Source organism: Ammospiza nelsoni, chromosome 26, assembly GCF_027579445.1.
Source record: "Ammospiza nelsoni isolate bAmmNel1 chromosome 26, bAmmNel1.pri, whole genome shotgun sequence".
NCBI classification, from domain to species: Eukaryota; Metazoa; Chordata; class Aves; order Passeriformes; family Passerellidae; genus Ammospiza; species Ammospiza nelsoni.
This window is the reverse complement of record NC_080658.1, coordinates 4,321,704-4,346,519: the sequence shown is the minus strand read 5'-3', so window position 1 is coordinate 4,346,519 and position 24,816 is coordinate 4,321,704. Positions and strand designations below refer to the sequence as shown.

General features: G+C 45.8%; 1 protein-coding gene across 2 annotated transcripts in view; it reads left to right on the top strand.

Moving 5' to 3' along the window:
• The first annotated feature begins 273 nt into the window (after positions 1 to 273).
• Positions 274 to 24,816, top strand: part of NSF (N-ethylmaleimide sensitive factor, vesicle fusing ATPase) — a 73,160-nt gene continuing 48,617 nt past the window's right edge. For both annotated transcript variants that reach the window (XM_059489367.1, XM_059489368.1), the window contains exons 1-4: positions 274 to 361; positions 14,966 to 15,051; positions 20,180 to 20,279; positions 23,031 to 23,070. In XM_059489367.1, coding sequence (XP_059345350.1) covers positions 350 to 361; positions 14,966 to 15,051; positions 20,180 to 20,279; positions 23,031 to 23,070 — 238 coding nt within the window. In that variant the 5' untranslated portion in view covers positions 274 to 349. The remainder of the gene's footprint in view (positions 362 to 14,965; positions 15,052 to 20,179; positions 20,280 to 23,030; positions 23,071 to 24,816) is intronic.

Genomic DNA, 24,816 nt, shown 5'->3' with positions numbered 1-24,816 from the left:
CACTCGGCCCATCCCGGGACCGGGACCGACGCCGCGGATCCCCTGAAATACCGCGACCGGCCGGAACACCTAGCCCCGCCCACCCCACCCCATTGACCAATCCCCGCAGCTCTCCTGATGACTGACAGCAAAACGTCCCGCCCCTCACCGCCAATCCGATGGGCGGGGCATTGCGTGACGCACCCATCATTGCCTTGAGCGGCGGGCAGAGCGACCAATAGAAAGGCGGAATCGCGCAGGAGGCGTGCCTTCCCCGCCCTCTTGGCCCCGCCCCGGCGCTCCGCGGCGCCTGCGCTGCGCCGCCCCCTGGCGGCGGCGGGCAGGGCCTGTCGGTCGGCGCTGCGGCAACATGGCGGGGCGGGTAAGTGGGGGGGACGCGGACCGGCCGCTCTCGCCCATCCCCTGCCCCCTCCTCCGCTCCTGCTCCTCCCTGCGCCACCGCGGCTTTGCCAGCTTCCCGCAGCCCCGCTGACCATTGGCCGTTCAGCCCTGGGGGTGCCCCGGCAGCGCTGTGAGGCTGCGGGGACCCCCTCGCCCCCAGCGCTGTGAGGGGTCCTGGCGGTGCTGTGAGGGTGTGGAGACCCCCGGTGGTGCGGGGGGCTGGGGGGTCACCCCTGTCCCGGTGCTCCCCGGGGCTCTCGGGAGGCTGAGGTGGCCTCTTGGTGATGTGGCATGTGGGACAGGACTGGGGTTCCTTTGGAGCCGGGGCAAGGGTAACCTGTCCATTGCGGGGCCGGATTTTAGGGTCCCCCAGGTTCGGGCTGGCCCCTTGGCAATGTGGGGTGTGGGACAGGACTGGGGATTCCCTCAGGAGCAGGGTGACCCCTCTGTGTGGGTGTGAGGCAGCATTTGGGGTGCTCTGAGGTTGCCGTGGTCTTGTGGGGTGCAGAGCTGGGTTTTGGGGTTCCCTAAGGGATGCTGTGAGGTTGCAGTGGTCTTGTGGGGTGCAGAGCTGGGTTTTGGGGTTTCCTGGGGGTGCTCAGAGGTTGTGGTGTCCCCTTGGTGCTGTGGGATGAGTGTAGGGCTCCCTCAGGAGTTGGGGTGCAGGATTGAGGGGTGCAGTGAAGCTCAGGGGTGTCTCAGTGCTGCTGTCAGGTTTTAGGGTCCCCTAAATGTGCTGTGAAGCTCTGGTGACCCCTCTCCCTGTGACCTTTAGGGATGCTGTGACAAGGGGTGTGAGCCCTTGGTGCTCTGGGATGTGGAGCAGAATTTTGAGGCTCCCTGAGGAGCCTCTGGGGTGCCCCTGTCTCCATAGGGTGTGCAGCAAGATTTTAGGGTCCCCTAAAGATGCTGTGAAGTTCTGGTGACCCCTGTCCCTGTAAGCAAGGACCTTTAGGGATGCTGTGACAGGGGATGTGATCCCTTGGTGCTCTGGGATGTGGGGCAGGATTTTGGGAATTTTTGAAGGGCCCCTGTGAGTTTGGGGTGCCCCTGTCTCCATGGGGTGTGCAGCAAGATTTTAGGGTCCCCTAAATGTGTTTGAAGCTCTGGTGACCCCTTTTTGCTGTGAGATATGGGGAGATTTTTCTCACATTATAAAACAGCCAGGTGCTGTTTTATAATGTGGATTCTCCTTTTGTTGTGCAGTGGTTTTATTCTGTATTAATTTAAAAAATAAAAAAATCCCTTATTAGTGCTTGATCACATCAGCAAGTGGCCAAAAAGGGTTTAAAATGTGAAATCCCTTCTTGTGGTGCCTGCACATCCCCTTGTTTTTCAGGTGTCCAGGTGCTGCAGGATGTGTTTGGGTTGCTCTGCTCTTTGCCAGGAGCTCAGTCATGCTTTGCTGGGTGTCAGCCTGGGAAAGTCACATTTTTCATTCTTGGCCAAGTCATTCAGTGCTTGAAATGCCAGGAATTGCTTTTCCAAATGTTTTTTGCACTGTGCTGGGCTGGTGGTGCAGAGCAGGGGTGAGGAATCTGCTGTGCATCCACTGCCACCCCTGAAATGTGCTGAGTAATTGAGAAAAACCCAAGATTTTGTGGTTTATCTCTCATTAACAGCTTCTCCTCTGCTCCACATTGCTGGTCTCACCTTCCTCCTCGCACCTTCTTTTCTTCATCTCACCCAGGGGAATTTGTGAGCCTTGTCTGGATTTTTTCAGCATTCTGTTGCCCAGAACAGGCTCTGCTCAGTGCTGAGATCATTTTACTCACACTGGATGTGGTTCTGAGGCTCCCTGGGCCCTCCCAGCTGTGTCCTCAGTGACAGCCTGGTGCATGGAATTGGGACTGGGAATGTGGGGAGGAAGGAGAAAAATCAACCTCAACTTTATTCTTCTGCTTTGAGCTTTTCTGCTGCTAAAAAATGTGAGAAAATTTTGACCAGCTTGGGAGCCTGATGAAGGAAAGGGGGATTTATGTGAATTTGAAGGAAAGATTGATGCTTAGATCTGGCATTTGGATGAGTGATGCTCTCCTTGGGTTATCAGGAAGCTTCTCACTGTTCAGTGTTTTCATGATTTGCCTACAAATGCAGTTGTTGCACAATTACCAGGCTGTTGAATGCTGCAGAGAGAATCCTTAAGCTGAGTGTTCCATCTCTCTCTCCAAGCTGGGTTTGATCCTTCAAATGCTTTTCTTCATCTCACCCAGGGAAATCCGGGAGCCTTGACTGGTTTCTCTCAGCATTCTGTTGCCCAGAACAGGCTCTGCTCAGTGCTGAGATCATTTCACTCACACTGGATGTGGTTCTGAGGCTCCCTGGGCCCTCCCAGCTGTGTCCTCAGTGACAGCCTGGTGCATGGAATTGGGACTGGGAATGTGGGGAGGAAGGAGAAAAATCAACCTCAACTTTATTCTTCTGCTTTGAGCTTTTCTGCTGCTAAAAAATGTGAGAAAAATGTGACCAGCTTGGGAGCTTGGTGAAGGAAATGTGAATTTAAAGGGAAGATTGATGCTTAGCTGCACTTGGATGAGTGATGCTCTCCTTGGGTTATCAGGAAGCTTCACTGTTTTCATGATTTGCCTACAAATGCAGTTGTTGCACAATCACCAGGCTGTTGAATGCTGCAGAGAGAATCCTTGAGCTGAGAGTTCCATCTCTCCAAGCTGGGTTTGATCCTTTGAATTCTTTCCAGGGGAGCTGCCTGCTCCTTGCAGCAGTGCTGGGGAGGCTGAGAGCAGGGGCAGCAGGCAGCAGCACCCTGGGCTGTGACCCAGAGCTGTTTTGGGGTAAACACAGAGCACGTGGTGGGAGGATGGAGGAGTGTGAGAGCTCCAGGCACAACAGGTGAGCTGGTGCAGGAACACAGGTGCTGTTCTGTTGTTCAGCATTTTTAGCAGGTGCAAGGTGGGAAGAGGAGCTTTAGTGACTCCTCCTGCCCTGCGAATCTGTTCTGTAATGTCATTTAGAGCTTAATCTCTTTTGCTGGACTGGTGTGATTTGATTTGTGCAGTGTATTCTCCCAGGGAGAAGTGAATGGCTGTCCTGATGTAGCAGAGAGACAAAATATTGAAACATTTTGAATAATTCAGGTGAATGATAAGCTAAATGTGATTAATTGTGTGATGCTGTTTCAGGTGTGCTCCCCTAATTGCACTGGGGCTCTCCATGGCAAGGAAGAGATGGTGATTAGCAGTGATTGAAGTTTACAGGAAAAACAGTTTATGGTGATTAGAAATAATGGCTGTTTCTGTAATAATTTATTCTGCATCTCTGCATGGGGATCATTAGGCCCACAGAGGAATCTGCAGGAGAGGGAATGGTGAGGAGCTGCTGTGTCTGGAGCAGGGTATGGACCTCTTGTACCAAGAAAACCCCTGGGGCTGTCTGTAACTAATTTATTAGTAACTACATCAGGAATTAGTTCCCAAAAATTAGTTCCCAAAGGGATGTAGAAACACCAGGTGATTTCTGTGCCTTGTTGCAGTGAGTGGATCCAGCACAAGCTGAATTTCTGCTGTGTCTGCACAGGGGGAGAACTCCATGGGACTGGGACAGGGACCTTAAACCCACCCAGTGCCACCCCTGCCATGGCAGGGACACCTCCCACTGTCCCAGGATGCTTGGGCACTGCCAGGGACCCAGGGACAGCCACAGCTGCTCTGGGCACCCTGCCCAGCCTCACAGGGAACAATTCCTAACATTTAATGTATAATACATATATATATATACATATATATCCTATATATATTATATTTATATAATATCTATTTATGATAATTTTAAATAATTCATTATATATATAATTTATATATATAATATATTTATATATATATATAATTATAAATATTATATAATTTATATAATTTAATTATAGAAATTATTTATATAATTAATTATTATATAATTGATATAATGTAATTATATAATAATGATTTATTATATTATAACTTACAATATTATATATTTATAAATAAATATATATTTAGTTTTATTTATATTTATTTTTAATATATATAATGTATAATGTACGTATTATGTATTATATGTAAAATATGTAATAGATATAATATATATTATAGAATATATTTTATATATAATAATATATCTATAATATTATATATATTATAGATATAAATAGTATATAATATATAAATATAATATAATAATGTATGTATAAAATAACATAATGTTATATGCATAATATATATAATATATATAAGATATATATATAATATGTAATGCTGAAACAGCACTAGACAATTAATAACATTTGGCTCATTATTTCCTTGAATTATTTAAAAATACTTCAAATGTAGACAGTGTGGTTTTAGGTGGGATGGTTTTTAGGGAAATTTGAAATGATGGGGGCTGAGCTTTGTGTTGATGGGTTAAATCTGTAAGGTGATTTCTGATAACATATGGAACCAGCCTTCAGACATGCAGGGGTTGTCAGGCAACGAAAGAAAGGTTTGTGAATCAACTTAGCTCCTTCTCCCAGCCTGGTTCTGTTCCTGCTGTTGTCACTTGGGTTTTTTTAGTATTTCCTAACATGTAAATATGAAGAAATGGGAGAACTGTGTGAATCTCTGTTTCTGTAATCACTTCTGCAACCTCGTAACTGTCTTGTGAAATCACCACAAATCAGCTTGTGGCCTGCTTTCAGCATTTCTACCGTGCTGAATTATTTAAAATAAAACCACATCATTTGTTAAAAACCCTAAAATTATTTAGAATAAAATTCTGAAGACCATATGAATGTTTGTGGGCCTATCTGGCCCTGTCATCTTTGATTAATTTGCTTGGCTCAGTGTTGCAGAAGCAGTGCTTAAAAAGTCACTGCCACAGGGAGATGTCACTGCTGCCTCTCCAGCTCGGTTTTTGGGGTGCTGCTGTGTCACTCCTCTTATGTGGACCTGCCAGAACAATTAAACTTAGCTAATAATTTTTTAATAGGAAAAAATCTTTTAAAAAAGTCAGAGAATCTTTTTGAGGATCATTTAAAGTGTGAACTTTGTAAGTATTACTTTTAATTTTTTTTTTTCCTTAGAGCACAACAAGATCTTTTCTTTTCCTCTCCTGTTCTGGGTTCTGACCACAGAGGTCATTCAGGCTCAGGATAAACCCTGACTGAATTTGGAAGAAATTCTGCCATAAAAGCAGACCTGCTTGAGCCCACAGAAAAGCAGTAGCTAGAAAATAGTGGCACTTCTGTTTTACTGAATTCCCCACCAGGCAGGATGTAGATTCAGTGCAATAAAATTCCCATTGATTCCTTTTTTTATGCATGAAAACAACTGAAATGTTGGTCCCCATGTCATGGAGTGATCTTTATTTTTTACATGAAAACAGCTAAAATGTTGGTCATGGAGTGATCTTTTTTTATACATGAAAACAACTGAAATGTTGGTCCCCATGTCATGGAGTGATCTTTTTTTGATCCAGGGGTGGTGGAAATATTCAGGTGCCCTCACAATTGTAGGAGGGGATGAGAGCTGGAGCAGGGCCAGGGATTTTGGGAACTTTTGGGAGGATGAAGTTCAGCCTGTGGGCTATGCAGGGTGTGTTCAGGATGCTGTCTCACATCAGGGAGGTTCTCTAGCAGAGATCAGAGTTTTGTGATGAAACTCCCATGTTGACCATCTCCAGAAGGTTTTTAGACCCCCCAGGAATTGGAGAGCTGTATTGGAGAAGGTTCTGTGAACAGAAAAAACCAAACAGTTGTTAAAATGAATGGAAGAGCTTCTGTTGCAGAATGGATGTGCAGCTCCTCTGCTCCTCCCTGTGCAGGCACATCCTGCCCTCAGGGAGGCCAAAGGTTTGAAGGATGAAAAGATTTACCACCTTCCTCTGGTCTCCTGGGATGCAATAAAGCAATGACCTTCTATCCAAAAATCTGGAGTCATTGATGCCCTGCAGTTGTGTCATGTGCTTTTTTCTGTAAAAAATAGAGCAAGACTTGCAAGCTGCTGCATCTTCAGCTGGGTGGTGTTTGGAACCTCAGTCCTGGGGAATTCAGTGCCAGGGACAGCAGCATCCTGGGCTGTCACAGGGCAAATTCCAATGGGGATATTTTTAATATTAACAGATATTCACGTTTGCCCTGTTGCCATTGGGTAACTGTGATGGTGTTCACAGGGGTCTGAGGATGGGAAGAGATGAGGATCTGACTCCATGTTTCAGAAGGCTTGATTTATTATTTTATGATCTATATTATATTAAAACTATACTAAAAGAATAGAAGAAAGGATTTCATCAGAAGGCTGGCTAAGAATAGAAAAAGAAAGAATGATAACAAAGGTTTGTGGATTGGACAGAGAGTCTGAGCCAGCTGACTGTGATTGGCCATTAATTACAAACATTCAACATGGGTTAGTCAAAGATCTACTTGTTGCATTCACAGCAGCAGATAATCATTGTTTACATTTTGTTTTTGAGGCCTCTCAGCTTCTCAGGAGGAAAAATCCTAAAGAAAGGATTTCCCATAAAAGATGTGTGTGACAGGTAACTTGTCTAAATATAAATGGGATGAAATTTGCATCCATGAGATGTCCTCACTGCTCATGTGGCAAAATCCTGTGGCCTGCATCCCAGGACCTCAACTTACTCTGGTTCATTCCCTTGGCATGTTTTAAAGATGTTTAGATGCAACACAACAAGCAACAATTCCCTGTAATTAAATTGTTGATCATCCTGGCTTGAGGAAGGAATGTGAGGCAACATGCACTCAAAAATGGATGTGTTAATTAAAATGCACATACCCCGGGTCATTATTGCTTAATAGGAAGCTGCTGAGCTGGCAGGGAGCTGCTCCCTGTGCTGTGGCACAGCAGCTGTAGGTGCATTTCCTAAAATTACTGATTATTGTAATCTGGAGAAGGAATCTCTGGGCAGAGCAATCTGTGTAATTCTGTAGATGCTCTGATTGGAGAATCTCTCCTTTAGGGCTCTTGTTCTGCTCTGTTGGATCAGGGAAACCTTTGGAACTCTGTTCTTGGGATTGTAAATTGTCTTTCTTGTGCTGTTGGCAGAGCTGGGTGCCCAAAGCTGTGAGCTCCTGGAATCTGCAGGTAAACAATGCTGGAGTGACAGAGCTGCCCTGCACACCTGGGTTCATTTCAGCTTTGCAAACAAAGGGAAGCAGCAATAAAACCCAGGATTCTGTAATTGTGGGAGAGGCCCTTCTGCCCTGATAAAGTGGCTCTGGAGTGCCAGGACAGGCAGGAATTTCCTCATTGAGACCCAGAGGGTGCAGGGCTGCTCTCAGAAACAGAAACTGGAAATGTGCTGAGTGTTTGATAAGGAGTGCAGTGTCTGGTGATGCCTTGAGAGGCTCCCTGCAACAGGGGCTGGACAATGTTAAAGAAATAAAGTAGGGATTTATTAAAAGACCTTCACAGTGCAAGAGCCTGGCTGTGACTCCACCCAAGATGGATTCAGAGTTATGAGTTTTCACACTTTTATAAGTTTTGGTCCATTTCTATATTTGGGTTAATTGTCCAATTACAGCTTCAGGTTATTCAGACCCATTCTCCCAGTTATTTCCTCAATTCACTGCTATTTGTACTTTTTGGGCCTTTTTGGGCTGGAAAATGATTGTTTTGTCCAACTAAACTGTGAAGAGAACTTGCTAACACTTTATATGAAGTTCAGAGCTCTATCCTAATGCAGTGCAGAATCTGGAAAATATGAAAGTTGAAATTTTCCTGTGTCCTGCTCCTGTCTGTGCTGGGGGAGAGCTCTTACCAGGCAGGGTTGTTGCCCCTGCCATGGGGTAAGAGAGTGCTGGGGAACATTCCCTGTGTTGTATTTTCTGAGACCCTCAATGAAAGGAGGAATGAATGATGAATCTGACTCTATGTTCTTAGAAGGCTAATTTATTATTTTATGTTACTATATTATATTAAAGATGGCTATACTAAACAATACTAAAGAACAGAGAAAGATACAGACAGAAGGCTAAAAGATATTAATGAAAAACTTGTGATTATCTCCCAGAGTGTGACACAGCTTGGCCCCTGATTGGCCAATAAGTAAAAACAATTCACATGAAACCAATGAAACAATCTCCAAACCACATTCCAAAACAGCAAAACACAGGAGAAAAAATGAGATAATATTGTTTTCCTTTTTCTCTGAGGCTTCTCACCTTCCCAGGAGAGAAATCCTGGGCAAAGAGGATTTTTCAGAAAATATAATGGTGACACCCTGTTTCATTTGCAGCCCTGGCTGGTGCAGGAGGAGCTGATGGGAGCTCTTCCCTCTCTGCTCCTGGGAGCTGTTTGGGTTTCTGTGCTGCAGCACCATCACAGGGGGGTGATTCACAGCGTGGGAGTGGCTCAGGGGGGGTGGAGGGAGGGATCCATCTCACCCAGGCATCCCTGGACCAGCTCGCTCAGTGTTCCCTGCCTCTGTCAAAGATGGGAATATTACTTCTGAGGTTTGAGCTTCCCAATGCAGTCCTCTTTAATAGGAGAAGAAAATTGGTATTTCTGCATTCTCTCTCAACAAACCCAGCTCCTTTCTGAGGAGAATAAAAGCTTCCAGCAAATAAATAGAGGTCATGGGGAGCAGGTGGAGTGGGCAGGTCTGAGCAGGGCTGTGTGTTCCAGGGACAGCAGCTCATCCTGGCACAGCCAGGAGCTCTGGAAGGGTCTGTCTGGCCAAGCCTGCTGGTCCAAAATGTTCCTTGTAGGTTGATTTCCTCTTGTGGCTGCAGAAATGTGTAAGCTTTATTCAGTGTTTTTTTGACATGTCCAGAAAATCCCTCTGCAAGCTAATAAACTTTCTTAGTTAATTTTTAAAATTACTCAGAACCACAGTGCGGTGGTGTTCACAGGGGTCTGAGGGTGAGGGAAGAGATGAGGATCTGACTCCATGTTTCAGAAGGCTGATTTATTATTTTATGATATATATTATATTAAAACAATACTAAAAGAACAGAAGAAAGGATTTCATCAGAAGGCTGGCTAAGAATAGAAAAAGAAGGAATGATAACAAAGGCTTGTGGCTTGGACAGAGAGTCTGATGTGATTGGCCATTAATCAGAAACAACCACATGAGACCAATCCCAGATGCACCTGTTGCATTCCACAGCAGCAGATAACCATTGTTTACATTTTGTTCCTGAGGCCTCACAGCTTCTCAGGAGAAAAAATCCTAAGGAAAGGATTTTTCATGAAATGTGTCTGTGACACCACAGCATTCAGCTCCTCCTCCTGCTGGAGCTGCTGCTTGTCCCTGTGTCCCCAGGTGTAACGTCCACCTCTGGTGTCTGGAGATACAGGCAGAGCTTTGTGTGTGTGTTTCCTGTCAGAAGAATGTGTAGGAGCTGTGATTCATCGTGTCAGTTCCCTGTTTATCTTCAGAGCTCCTTTGACATCATAATTCTTCCTGTCAGTATTCAAACTTCATTTTATTGGCAGACCCGTGGTGATGAGTGTTTGGTTTGGAGTTAGCTGAGGTTCCACCCACTCTGCTGGGGCTCTGGGGGGTGTGCAGTGCCCTGCTCAGCAGGAATTACAGCTCTGCAGGTGTACTGCACCTCTCTGCCCTCTTTGGGTGATGAACTCTGGGCTCAGAGAGATTTTGGTGATGCTGGCAAGGGCCTCTGTACAAATCACAAACAGAATGGGGTTGCTGCAGAACGTGCTTTGAGCTGTTTGATTTTCCAGCATCAGTCTCATTCCATGGTTATGACAATGGGAAGATGCCAGCAGCTCACATCCCAGGCAGCAGACTAAGAATTTAATGTTACAACTCACTTTATAAGTTTTTTGACCGATCACACAAAGCAAAAGCACATTGACAGTAGTTCTGTCCAACCACTATAAGCACACGTACCTTTAGTTAAAACAATGCTTCTTTTGAATACAATACCTACTTGTGAGCCTTAAAACACAATGCACAGAGCTCCATTATTAAGCTTCAACCTTCCTAATATCTCACTAGATAAACTTTTCTGTACCTTAGAGAGTTATTCTAGCCAAGAGTTAATACACAGACCATTGTTCTATTTGTCTTTGCTTTTCTACAGTTTAAATAATTTTTCTGCTGACCTATCTCATGGCTGCTGCTTAGCTCTAATCAGTTCTGCTGTCTCTGGGGCCTGCCTTTTGCAGCTTTCCCAAAACCCTCTGATTTTGTGGATTCCCACACTTTGGTGCCCAGCAGCTGTTACAGGAAAGCTTGGGTGCTTTTTGGAGCAGGGATCCCCATCTCAATGCAGCTCTGCTGAAGAATGGAAATTTCTGGTACCCAGAATGTTTCCTAACACTGCTCTGCCAGCACCTGAGTGCCAGAAATTCCATCTCTGTGCACCTGCATGTGCATGGGATGTGTATCTGTGTCTGCTTTACACAAAGGAGATTTTTGAACATCCAGTGCTTGAACAATATTTATCTTGTACAAACCACGTGAGAACAGGGCGCAGAACCAAACCTGCCTCAGCTTTAGAGGCTGTTTCATAATCTCTTGCTCAGCATTAGGAAATGAAATGAGTTCAGTTGTCTTGGATGAGGAACATCTTTGCCTTAGCACTTAATGTTTCAGCTTTTCTCAGTACCAGCTGTCAGCAGTGCTCTTCAGTCATTGCCACCACATGATTTTCCTTGGCTTCCTGTTCCATCAGCCTCAATGATTCACAAGAGGTGAATTGACAAAACATGACAGGTGTGGTTTATGTATGAAAATATCTAAATAACAGCATCACTTTCTGGGCTGTAGCAGGGGTTTGGACTGGATGATCTCCAGAGAGCACTTCCAACTATTCTGTGATTTTGTGAACATGTGAGTTTTGTATTTTCTGTGGAGGAAAACGAGTCCTTGCAGATTTAGGAAAAAAGATATCTGAAAGATCAGATGCTGTTTGTTCTTCAGGGCAACTTTTCTTTGTAAAAATAAAATATGCCAGTTTCATTAAGCCTCCTGAGTTTTGAGACAACATTCCTGCTTTCTCACAGACCCAGAGGTGGGGTGCTGCATGTTTGCCTCTCACAGTGAGATTTATCAGGTCTTGTTTTCCTCTTGGCAATCAGAAGGAATGCTGGAACAGGTCTGGGTCTAATAGCAGGTGCTGCCTGGCTGATGCTGGATGCTGGGAGTGCTTTAGCAGTGTGCAGTCACCTCCTCAGGACTGTGCTGTCCTTGGAGTCTCCTCTTGGCATAAACCAGAACAAAACCTGGAGAAGAGGAGGCTCAGAGGTGTTTTTGCTCTCTACACCTTCCTGGAGGGAGGTTGGAGACAGGTGGGGTTGGTCTCTCACAGAACCAGAGGACACAGTCTCAAGCTACATACACATAGACCTCCCTACATCAGGGAAGGAATAGGTTGGATATTAGGAAAAAGTTTTGCACCAAAAGAATAATAAAGTACTGGAATGCTCTTCCCAGGGAGGTGGTGCAATCACCATCTCTGGATGTGTTGTAAAAAAGACTGGGCCTAGTTGAGGTGTTGGGGCATAGGTTGGGCTTGATGATCTTAGAGGTCTCTCCCAACCTCATTATTCTGTGATTTTGTGATTCTGTGATTTCGTGTTTCTGTGGGTCTGTGATTCAGTGGTCCTTTGACTCTGGGATTCTGGAATTCAGTGATTCTTTGATTCTGGGATTCTGGGATTGATTCTGTGATTCTGGTATTCTGTAATTCTGTGATTCTAGGGTTCTGGGATTCTGTGATTCTGGAATTCTGTGATTCTCTGGTTCTGTGGTTCTGTGAATTCAGTGGTTCTGTGATTGTGTGATTCTGGCATTTTGTGTTTCTGTGGTTCTGTGATTCTGGGATTTTGTGTTTCTGTGATTCTGTTGTTCTGTGGTTCTGTGTTCTGTGATTCTGTGAATTCTGTGATTCAGTGGTTCTATGATTCAGTGGTTCTGTGCTTCTGTGATTCTGTAGTTCTGTGTTTCTGTCATTCTCTGTTTCTGTGGTTCTGTCATTCTGGGATTCTGTGATTCGGTTCTGTGATTCTGTAATTCTGTGATTTTGTGATTCTGGGATTCAGTGATTCTGGAATTCTGTGGTTCTGGGATTCTGGAATTCTGTGATTCTCTGGTTCTGTGGTTCTGTGATTCAGTGAATTCAGTGGTTCTGTGATTCTGTGATTCTCTGAGTCTGTGATTCTGGGATTTTGTGGTTCTGTGATTCAGTGGTTTTGTGATTCTGGGATTTTATGTTTCTGTGGTTCTGTGATTCTGTGACTCTGACTCTGTGATTCTGTGATTTTGTGTTTCAGTGGTTCATTGATTCTGTGACTCTGTGCTTCTGTGATTCTGTGTTTCTGTGGTTCTGTGATTGATTCTGTGTTTCTGTGTTTCTGTTCCCATTGCAGACAGGAGCAGCAGCTTGCCTGGCTGCAGTTTGTCACTGAGGATTAAAAATGCACTCGAGGACTAGTGCTGTAAAAAAGATTTAATCCAGGAGCTCCGTGGCCACTTTCCTCCAGAAATATCCCCTGTAATGCCTTTTATCAGGGCATGTCCTTCCCAAAACTGTGCCCTGCAGATGGGAACAGAAGTGATAAAATGTGAATGTTTGCTGTGGAGTGCCCCAAGCCCAGAGGCTTCAGCACACAGGCTGTGTATGTCATAAATCCACTGATGTCACATATTTTATTACAAGAACATTTGAGGCTTTTATTACACTCAGATAGATAAATCTGCTTCAGGCCTGAAAATGGAATATTTTTTTGGTTGTCACATATGTCAAGGGCAATTGAGCATTATTTAGTAAAAGTAATGAGTTGGTCCTTTTGTAAATAGTAAATACTTGAGACAAATCACATTGCGATTTTAAAGTTGATCTGAACTTTAGAGCAGGCTGGGGGGAATTTCTGGGGGGGAATTTCTCTGATTCTTGTCCCAGAGGGATGGGAGAGAAGGGCAGAGCAGGGCAGTAACTCCTGGGAAATGATTCAGATGTGTGTGTTGGGATCAGTGCATTTCCTGTGCTTGCTGCTGGGATTTAAGGGTGGTTTAAGAGAAAATCCCTCCTGAATTACTTTTTGCAGTAGGTTGAGGCTGTCAAATAGTTTCTGTTGCACTGCCTGCAAATTTGTATCTGACAGAGGTAGCTGTGCTTTGATTCTCCAAATGACACCTTGGGGAGCAAGTTCAGCTTTTCCCCAAATGAAATGTCTTCTAACATCCTGTTTTTCCATCCCTTTCTCCATTCTGGAGGCATTTTGATCACAATTTTCATTGTTCAGCCCTTGTTTTGTGGTGTAATTTTGCAGGAGCAGGTGGGGTGAGGGTGTAGGATGGAGCTGAGATCCCTCTGTGTGTCCATCCTGCCTCGTGATGGGGATGGGCAGCTTGGGTAGGCAAACCTAAAATTGGCAAATTAAAAACTTATTTCAGTTTTTAATTGCTGATTGATGAGTAACAGTGGAAAGGGCAAAAACGAGCAGATACTCCTGAAAAAGGATTGGTCCTCTGACATTAGAGAATAAAAACATAGAGAGGACTCCCCCACAAAATTTGTTGCAGTAATTTTTTTCATAGTGATAGGCTGGAATTAACTATTTTATCTGTTTTTCTTCCGTGTGTTATGGATCTGGGATGGGAAATATTTCCATGTGATATTTCTTTTGAGAAGTGACACAAAGGGATTGTGGGGTTGGATAGGAGCTGGCTGAGCTCAAACCTTCCTGTGGCCTCTCACTGCACTGGGTGAAGGGGTTTATGCAGAAGGGACATGCTGAAATTCCAGTTTTCTGAGGGAGTTTTATCCCTCCCTTCCTCCCCACATGGGCTCTGTGACCCAGCACTGAGACAGGGTTGTAGGCAATGCTCTGGCTCCAGGCTGCTTTTCCTTAGCATTTTCCAGAAAATCCCAGTGTCACTGTGCAAGAAACATCTTCCAGGGAATGCTGATTCCTCCTGCCTCAGTGCCAGGGTTCACCTGCAAGTTAGCAGTGTTTGCCTTGCAGGCTTTGTCCCAGCTGATTTTAAAGTGTTTGTGTAGGTGGGGTAGAAAATACAAAGTACATAATAGTCCCAAAATGCAGTTTTGGGATAAAAAAACTGAAATTCCAGTTTTCTGAGTGATGTTCAGGGAAGAGGGAAGGTCACATCTTTATCCCTCCTTTCTTCCTCACATGGGCTCTGTGACCCAGCCCAGCACTGAGACAGGGTTGTAGGCAATGCTCTGGCTCCAGGCTGCTTTTCCTTGGCAGCTTCCAGAAGATTCCAGTGCCCTGTGCAAGAAACACCTTCCAGGGAATGCTGATCACTCCTGCCTTGTGCCAGGGTTCACCTGCAAGTTAGCAGTGTTTGCCTTGCAGGCTTTGTCCCAGCTGATTTTAAAGTGTTTGTGTAGGTGGGGTAGAAAATACAAAGTACATAATAGTCCCAAAATGCAGAGCTTTGGGGTACAAACACCTGTGCCATGTGGAAATGTTTGGAGGAACCTGGGAGAGCAGCTTGTGGGCTCTGAGGGTGTGCCAGGAGTCAGGAGATCTGTTCTGTGCTTTGTGCTTTTGCAGAAGTCTTGAGGCTTGGCTTGGTAAAGGAAAAATAGAATTTTATGTGATATTTTCTCCAATTTTTCCAATCAATTTTATTGATATTTACTCCTCTCTTGCAGCCTATGCAAGCAGCAAGGTGTCCCACTGATGAGCTGTCCTTAACCAACTGTGCTGTGGTCAATGAGAAGGACTTCCAGTCTGGGCAGTAAGTGTGCACTGTTCCTCTTTCAGCTTTTAACCAAAAAGGAATTGTTTTCAAAATTTGTGTGACATTTCAGGTTTGGAAAGGTGAGCACAGCAGTTTGATTAACAAAACTTCAGTGTCTTTAGGGATCAGAACTTTCAGCGTGGCTCTTTCTGGAAATGGCAGATACTGGAACAAGAGTGACTGTTTCTCTAAAGGATTTCTTTCTTGGGAACTGCATCTGCTTAACTAATAGAATAATTATTTAATGAAGTAGTTCTTGTGATAATTTTTGTTTGTTTTGGTTTTGCTGTTGTTCCTGTTATACAGTGAGAATATTTGAACTATTTCAACAACATTTTTATCATTTTATTGTGTAACTTGGGGCATCCTCTCACTTTCACATCATATGGGAATGCTGAGCAGAGCCAGGAGAACTCTCTTTTCTCAGGGTTTTCATGCACAGGAACAAAAGGAGGAGCAGCCAGAGTGTGAGCACCACAAGCTGGATTCTTTAATTGCAATTTTGGGGTGACTGATGGAACCAAACTCTGGGGTTTACTTCTGTTAGGTGGAAGACACCTGCATTGTTCAGCTCAGCCCACACAGAAGGGTTTTGGATTGCAAGAATCCAATTCACATAGTCAGATTCTTTGCTTTGCTGCAAAGAATCTAGGGAAGAAAAAGAATCTAGGGAAGTTTTGACAGATTTTACTATGTAGGTTGTAGACAGAAGTCATTAATTTCGGCTGAAAGGGAATATCACGTGCAGCACAAGGGCTTGGGTTTGAAAAATGGGGAAAATTATAAAGGAGATAGTGAATGATATGATAAAGGAGATAGTGAATGATATGATAAAGGAGATAGTGAATGATATTCCACCTTTATATAAAATACCTGCTGAGGGTGGAGAGCTCAGCAGTGCTGAGCTGCAATGCAGGGATGTGTTCAGGACTTGCCTGCCTGTCTGCTCTGCTGCCCTGGCACCTCTCATGGCTCTGCAGGGATGAACTGAGCTGTGATTTCATGAGCCCAACTGGAGTAGAAAATGCCAAACCCAAACAAAACCCACCCTCTAAACCAACAGTACTTTTTGGGTCAGAAGTAGGCAAAAGTGTCTGCTTGGGCAGAAAAGTCTCCTGGTCATTTCAAAGTATGGTTTCCCCCAGGTTGATCTTTTTTTCAACTTAATTGAGTTACAAAAATACCTGTACTGAGCATTGTACCTCATGCATTATAAAAACTTTAATTTCCTCCAGAATGGATGTCCTGCAGGGACCCAGCTGCCCGCCCTGCAGCCGGCTGTGCTCCTTTTGCTTCCAGAACCTTCTCTGCTGGCATTTGTGGCAGCATGCAGGGAGCAGTGCCCTGGGATGTGCTGCCTCAGCAGGCTGGATGTGATTCTGGCTGTTCCTGTGCCCCTGGGAGCTGTTTATTTCTAGCAGTGCTGCTCACACACCAGCAGAGTGTTTGGTCAGGAGCAGATGCTGCAGATGCTGTGAAGTGGCAGAGGGAGCACGGGCAGCTCCTGGTGCTGGCTGTGCTGGAGCTGGTGCTGCATTGCAGATCCCTGGGGCCATCCCTGGCTGCAGATCCCTGCCTGCACATCCCTGGGGCCATCCCTGGCTCTAGATCTCCTGGAGCCAGCCCTGCTGCAGCTCCCTGGGGCCAGCCCTGGCTTCAGATCCCCTGGAGCCATCCCTGACTTTAGATTGTCGCACACATCTTTTATGAAAAATCCTTTCCTTAGGACTTTTCCTCCTGAGAAGCTGAGAGGCCTCAGGAACAAAATGTAAACAATGGTTATCTGCTGCTGTGGAATGGAATGTAACAAGTAGATCTTTGATTAACCCATGTTGGATGTTTGTAATTAATGGCCAATCACAGTCAGCTGGCTCAGACTCTCTGTCCAATCCACAAACCTTTGTTATCATTCTTTCTTTTTCTATTCTTAGCCAGCCTTCTGATGAAATCCTTTCTTCTATTCTTTTAGTATAGTTTTAATGTAATATAGATGATAAAATAATAAATCAAGCCTTCTGAAACATGGAGTCAGATCCTCATCTCTTCCCTCATCCAAGAACCCCTGTGAACACTGTCACATTAGATCCCTGGGCCAGCCCTGCTGCAGATCCCCTGGCTCTGGTCCCTCACCACATTGCCTGCTCAGGAGGGTTTTTGGTGGTACCTCCTCAAGGGTTCTGCTCTGTTTGCAGCTGGGGATGTAGAGCTGGAGTTTGCCCTTGGATCAAGGAGATGCTTTAACCCCAGGGTGCTGCTGATGATCTTCTCATGCTTCACTGCCTGCACCCCTGAGCTGGGCAGGGATGAGTCAGGGGTGAGTTCACAGCAGGCCATGCACACACAGTGTGTGCTGTGTAATGGTCTGGGCAGTGGCAGCATCTTCAGCTCTGTGTCCTGCTCCTACCTTGAGTGCAGTTTGGAGAGAGAAACAGTTCTGGGTGCAGTTTGGGGAGAAACCAGTTCTTGGTGCAGTTTGGAGAGAGAAACAGTTCTGGGTGCAGTTTGGAGAGAAACCAGTTCTTGGTGCAGTTTGGAGAGAGAAACAGTTCTGGGTGCAGTTTGGAGAGAGAAACAGTTCTGGGTGCAGTTTGGGGAGAAACCAGTTCTTGGTGCAGTTTGGAGAGAGAAACAGTTCTGGGTGCAGTTTGGATGGAGGAACCAGTTCTTGGTGCAGTTTGATGAGAAAAACAATTATTGGTGCAGTTTGGAGAGAGAACCAGTTCTTGGTGCAGTTTGGATGGAGGAACCAGTTCTTGGTGCAGTTTGGAGACAGAACCAGTTCTTGGTGCAGTTTGATGAGAAAAACAATTATTGGTGCAGTTTGGAGAGAGAACCAGTTCTGAGCACAGCCAGGCTGAGGGGACAGCAGTCAGGGCAGGTTTTTGTTCCAGTTAAGAACTTCTTGTTCCCTTTCACATGGGAAGCCCGTCCCTCCTAGGCCAGTTCAGGTTTCTGAGGAGCCCTTGCTGAATGATTGCTGTGGGTTTCCAAACATGCCCTGCATGGCATGAGATCCCTGAGTCATCCCCTCCCTCACAGGAGCCCTGCTTGTGCTTCAGCACCAGAAAATCTGATGCACTCCCAGGTTAATTCATGTTTGCTGCAGTTTCTCTTGGTTTGCTCAGCCTGGCCACCAAACTTCCCAGCACTTTCCTGGGCCTGGTTTCCTGGAGCTGGCACCACATGGTTTGGATCTGACAGGATTTACACACAGAACAGAGCAGCAGTTCCTCCTGGGAGAGCTCTGGGAGCTGTCTGGCCCTGGTGATTTGTTGTTCCTTTTGTTTGTGTATAAGCAGAAGCTCTTAATGAGTTTGAGATTTCCCCTCTGTGAATCCAGGAGCTCTCTGAGCTCCTTCATGGTGAACATCAGTGCAGGAAAATGAATTGATTTTTGGGTTTTATTTTATTTTATTTTATTTTATTTTATTTTATTTTATTTTATTTTATTTTATTTTATTATTTTATTTTTTTATAGTTTGGGCTGCCATGGCTCCCAGTTTGGGCTGCTCCATGGCTCCCAGTTTGGGCTGCCATGGCTCCCAGTTTATACTGCCATGGCCCCCAGTTTGGGCTGTCATGCCTCCCAGTTTGTGCTTCCATAGTTCCCAGTTTGCGCTGCCACAGCTCCCAGTTTGGGCATCCGTTGCTCCCAGTTTGGGCATCCATGGCTCCCAGTTTGGGCTGCCGTGGCTCCCAGTCTGGGCCGTTGTGGCTCCCAGTTTGAGCTACCATAGCTCCCAGTTTGGGTTGCCACGGCTCCCAGTTAGTGCTGCCAATGCTCCCAGTTTGTGCTTCCATAGTTCCCAGTTTGGGCTGCCACGGCTCCCAGTTTGAGCTACCATAGCTCCCAGTTTGTGCTTCCATAGTTCCCAGTTTGGGCTGTTGTGGCTCCCAGTTTGGGCTGCCATTGCTCCCAGTTTGAGCATCCATGGCTCCCAGTTTGGGCTGCCATTGCTCCCAGTTTGAGCATCCATGGCTCCCAGTTTGGGCTGCCAATGCTCCCAGTTTGGGCTGTTGTGGCTCCCAGTTTGGGCTGCCACAGCTCCCAGTTTGGGCTCCAATGGCTCCCAGTTTGGGCTCCCAGTTTGTGCTGCCACGGCTTCCAGTTTGGGTTGCCATGGCTCCCAGTTTGAGCTACCAGTTTGGGCATCCATGGCGCCCAGTTTGGGCTGCCGTGGCTCCCAGTCTGGGCTGTCATGGCTCCCAGTTTGAGCTACCATAGCTCCCAGTTTGGGCTGCCATGGCTCCCAGTTTAAGCTGCCAATGCTCCCAGTTTGGGCTTCCATAGTTCCCAGTTTGGGCTGCCACAGCTCCCAGTTTGGGCTGCCATGACTCCCAGTTTGGGTTGCCATGACTCCCAGTTTGGGCTCCCAGTTTGGGCATCCATGGCTCCCAGTTTGGGCTGCCATAACTCCCAGTTTGGGCTGCCACAGCTCCCTATTTGGGCTGCCATAACTCCCAGTTTGGGCTGCCACGGCTCCCAGTTTGGGCTGTTGTGGCTCCCAGTTTGGGCTGTCACAGCTCCCAGTTTGGGCTGCCACAGCTCCCAGTTTGGGCTGTCACAGCTCCCAGTTTGGGCTGCCATGGCTCCCAGTTTGGGCTGTTGTGGCTCCCAGTTTGGGCTGCCATGGCTCCCAGTTTGGGCTCCCAGAGCACACAAATCCCAGCCTCCTTTGGTTTTGCTTTCTCATGCCAGCCAGCTCTCTGCCTATCACATGGTATGAGCTATCAGGCATAGTCTGAGGAAGCTGTAAGCAGGGAATCAGATAATTTTTATTTACATTTTTCTCTGAGGCTTCTCAAGATCCTGGGCAAGGTGATTTTTCCAGAAAATATCATGGTGACAGGGTGTAAATATTGATTTTTGGAGCAAAGTCTTGCAGTTGGGCTTTGAGATCACATTGTACCAGTGAGGGTGGTGGGCTCTGTCACCCTGCTGTGCCTCCAATGCTTTTCTTTTTCCTTTGTAGCCCTAGAGATAACCTGGGTGTTCCTTTTGAGCTCCAACATCCCTGTGAGCAATGCAGAACCCTTCAAAATCAAATACTGATCTCTTTTCCAGGCATGTTGTGGTGAATAATAATAAAATACTTTCAAAATAAAATACTGATTTCTTTTCCAGGCATGTTGTGGTGAAGACCTCTCCCAACCACAAGTACATCTTCACTCTGAGAACTCACCCCTCTGTTGTCCCTGGCAGCATTGCCTTCAGCTTGCCCCAGGTATGGCTTTCTATGACTTTCTACTCTGCTACACCATAAGCAAAATCTCTTTTTTAGGATGAGGATTGATGATAAGTTCCCTAATTGGAATAAATGTGTGCTGCAAATTTGATTTCTGCCAGCAAAAGTTCAAGGATACTCACACTGCAAGTGAAGTGACTGTGCTTATGTTGCTTTGATATATTTTTAGTGCATGGTGGGATAAAGATACTGGAAAATGTGTAATTTAACCTTTTAAAAAAACACCAGAAAGAAACCATTTGAAAAGGAAAAGTCTAAGCAATATCTTCCATTCCTTGTGAATCTTTAAACCCTTGGCTTTAAAGGCTTTCTTTGCTGTGTTTTTCATTTTTAAGACCTGCTGGAAGTTTTATTGACCACATTCAGTCATTGTTAGTATTTCTAGATGAAAACTGCAATGAAATGCATTAAAAAACACCCAAACAACCCAAACCCCTTTGTCTCCTCTTTCTTAATTAAGTCATCCTCAGATGTTAAATGATGGTCAGAATAAATAATGAATATAATTAACTTCTAAATTGAAAAATGAAGCCACTCAGCTCTCACTGAGTGTCATCCCATGAACCTGCAGCAGCTGTGGTCTCTGATTCAGTATTTTCATATCTCCCTGCCACTGTGCTGCAGATTTTTTTCCTCAGCACATTTTGGCACAAGCCCCCAGATGACATTTTGCCTTTTGATGTGCTGCTGGAACTGGGTCTGTCCCAATGGGTGGCTGGGGGATGTATGACCTTGCATGTTCCCTAGAACCTCTCTGGACAAGGTTTTACCATCTTCATTCACCCTCTTTCAGTTTAAAGCCACTTCCCCTTTTTTTTTTTTTTTGCTACAATCCCTACTAAAAATTCTGTGCCCTTAAAAAGATTCAAGCCCACTTTAAGTATTGAAAGGCCACAGTGAGATCCTCCAGAACCTCCTCCAGGCTGAACAACCCCCATTCCCTCAGCCTGATTCCACAGCAGAGCTGTTTCAGCCCTCTGATCACTGGGCATTCCTGATACTGGGTTTTAATTTTAAAATTCCCAGTATTTCCCAGAGCCCTGGATAGCTGCAGTCAGTCTGACACCCATTGTGTGTTTTCTGCTCCTGTTCAGGGGTGTCTGTGCTCTGAGGCCTCCAGAACATCTCTTTGTTGTACACTCACTGTTCTTGACCACCTTTATTCTGTGGTAATCTTGATTTTTGACTTGGAGTTCTTGACCACCTTTATTCTGTGGTAATCTTGATTCTTGACTCCTGACACTGAAAGCTGGGACAGATTTTCTATCCTGAGAGCCTAAAACACAAATTGCTGTGCAGTGATGACAAACCTTTAGCAGAAACCAGCCGGGTGAGCATGGGTGGGGGTTGAAGAAGAGGAAAATCCACAGAGAAGAACCTGACAAATCTTCCCCCAGAGGTGCTGGCACTGCCCAGGGAATGGTCCCAGCCCTGAGGCTGCCAGAGCTGCAGGAGATGCCCAGGGTGGGATTTTTGGGGTGTCTGTGCAGGGCAGGAGCTGCACTGGATGATCCTTTGTGGTCCCTTCCCACTCAGGATATTCTGTGATTATTGGAGAGAGTGTAAAGGGAGAAATGTTCACTTTGTAAGCAAAGTCATTATGTTCCTTCTCCCAGACAAAAAGGCAAACACAAATAACCATAAAGCCTTTCAAATTTCAAACACAAAATGTCTTACAGCTTTTCAAATGTGAAGTCCCCAGAGCTGTTTGTAATGACCCCTACATGTGCCTGGTGCTTTTATTTGATACCTGAGGGTATCAACATGGCACAGCCTGTGATGAGGGCTGAGAACACACTGCAGCCAGTCTGTAACACAGCAGCAGCCACTGGGCAAACCACAACTTTGCAGTCATCAAGCCAGAACTGTTGGAATTGTAAAGGTTATAGATTTTTTTTGTGTCACATATAATTCGTGAACCATTTCCCACTTCTGCAGTTCCATGCAGCACAAACCTCTTTAAAGGAATTTCCAAGGGACCTAAAGATTTGAGCAGTTTCATTTTTATTGGTTCCCTTGGTTCAGGTAATATTGTACCTTGGAGCACATTAGAACAAGCTTTTCAAATGCTCATGGGGTGTGTAACAGCCATTCTGGTACCTGTGGATGCTCAGAACTTGGGCTTTGGTAGGAAATGAGCAGAAGGACAAAAAACCCCATCTAGCACCCCAACTTCTGCCTCCAGGATGGTGGGAACACCAGAAACCTGAAGGAGGTTGGACAGAACAACCTTCTGATGTCACAAGAATCATTTGGAGAGATTATTCAATGTTTTTTACTTGTTTCCTGTTAATTTGGGGTATTTGGGATATTCCATTCTGCTTCTTTTTCTGCTGCTGAAGGTTCTCAGGGGGATCCTGCTCCTCTGGGTGAGGAGGCTGCCTAAAAAGCATTATTCAATGTTCTTGCCTTATTTCCTGTTAATTTGGGGGTCTTTGGGATATTCCATTTTGCCCCTTTTATCTGCTGCTGAAGGTTCTCTGGGGATCCTGCTCCTCTGGGTGAGGAGGCTGCCTTTGAGAGGGCAGATGTTCTGCAGGGCAGGTGTTTGTTCTGAGGGCCAGGTGTTTGTTCTGAGGGCCAGGTGTTTGTTCTGAGGGCCAGGTGATTGTTCTGAGGGCCAGGTGTTTGTTCTGAGGGCCAGGTGATTGTTCTGAGGGCCAGGTGTTCTGCAGGACAGGTTTTTGTTCTGCAGGACAGATATTCTGACCTTTTTCTCTTGTTTTTCAGAGAAAATGGGCCGGCCTTTCCATCGGGCAGGAGATTGATGGTGAGTCAGTCAGAGCAATTGGGATGTGTTCATAAAGCTGAATTCATGTTTTCATGCTGAATTAGGAACTCACAGAGCTCCAGTCCTTCTCCAGGTGATGTGAGGACTTCCTTAGTGAATGAGCTGCTCTCCTCTCTGCAGCTTTTCTGCTTTTAATGTTTTCCAGTCCTGGGCAGACTGCTTTGGGAGTTCAGATACCTGCAGGTATCTCAGCCTGGCCCTGTGTGGGATATCAGTGTCCTTCCTGCTCCATACAGTGACCTGCCAGGAGCTTGGTCTCTTCTCCTAGGAGAAAAGGGGCAGGATGGAAGGAAACAGTCTCAGGTTGTGCCAGAGGAGGTGTAGGTTGGATATTAAGGAAAATTTCTTCACAGAATGGGTTGTAAAGGCTTGGAACAGACTGCCCAGGACTATGGTGGGGTCACCATCCCTGGAAATGTTTGAAGAGCTGGTGGATGTGGCACTTGAGGACATTATTTAGTGATGATCATGGTGCTGGGTTGATAGTTGATCCTGGAGGCCTTTCCCAACTTGATGATTCTGTTAATTGTGATTTTTTTTTGGCCTGCTGGTCTTGTTTTAACTGAAGAAGAACCTATAACAGGGGAAAATTAATTTGTCATAAATTAATTTGTTTCTCACCCTTGTTTGGCTGATCATGTGCCAACTCACCTACAGTGCTTTTCAGTTCTCAGATCTTTTGGGGAAAGAAGCACTGATATTCTGTGAGCAGTTTGTGGCTGTCCCTGTCCTGGGCTTTGCTGTAAAACCTCCCAGCTACGTGGGAGCCTGTGTTAACAAAAATAATGCAGTGCTTCTGTGCACAGTGACTAAATGTCATCTGACTCCGTGCTGGGTGGAAGGGATTTGTAAAAACATTCTGCAGGTAGGGAGAATGCTCACAAAGCCAGTGATTTCCCAGGCTCCTGCTTTGTCCTGCTCCCCTGATAATGTGGAAGCTGTGTTTTAAATGTCAGTGTAAATGCAGCCCACAGCTCTGTGGAGCAGTGATGAGTGCTGCTGAGCCCCTGATGATGCAGTAAAGGTTCTACAGGTGAGTGATTTTCCTGGTGGGAAGGCACAGTGCCCTGATGGATGTGTCTGTCCTGATTTCTGTGCACTCCAGCTGCACCAGCTCCTGTGTTCTCAGCAAAGCTCAGCTGGAGCCAGGGCAGGCTGTGCCTTTCTACCCCATGGATGTCCCTGCTGCCTTCCCTCCCCAGGGAGGTTCCTGCTGCGTTCCCTGCTTCTCTCTGGAACATTCCAGGCTCTTGGAGCTGGTGCAGTCTCTGCTGGGTTTGCTGCATCCCCTCAGCACTCAGTCCATGCTGTAAGAGCTCCTGACACCTCATGATGTGACCAAATCCAGGCACTGATATTCCAGAAACCTTTATTTGACCAAGCCATGAGGTTCAGCACGGAAAAGGAAACTGCTCAGGGGTGACCTGTAAGGTGACAGGAGCTCCTGGGGTTTGCTTGCAGGCCCAAAGGGATCACCCTGCTGCTTTTGGAAGAACTCAGTGCAGCAGATCAGGAGTAGTGTTTTCATCTTTATCCCTGTTTGCTGTGGCAGCTCCTCCCAGGGAGGGTGTTTGGGGTGTGTTTTGTGTGTTCTGGTCACACCTCAGCAGGGACAGGCTCTCCTTGTTCCCTTCATGTGAACAATCCTGGGGGATTGTTTTGCCATCAACCTCAGCATCTGCAGGTTTGTTCTGGAGCCATTCTGCTGCCAGGGGCTGGAGAGGA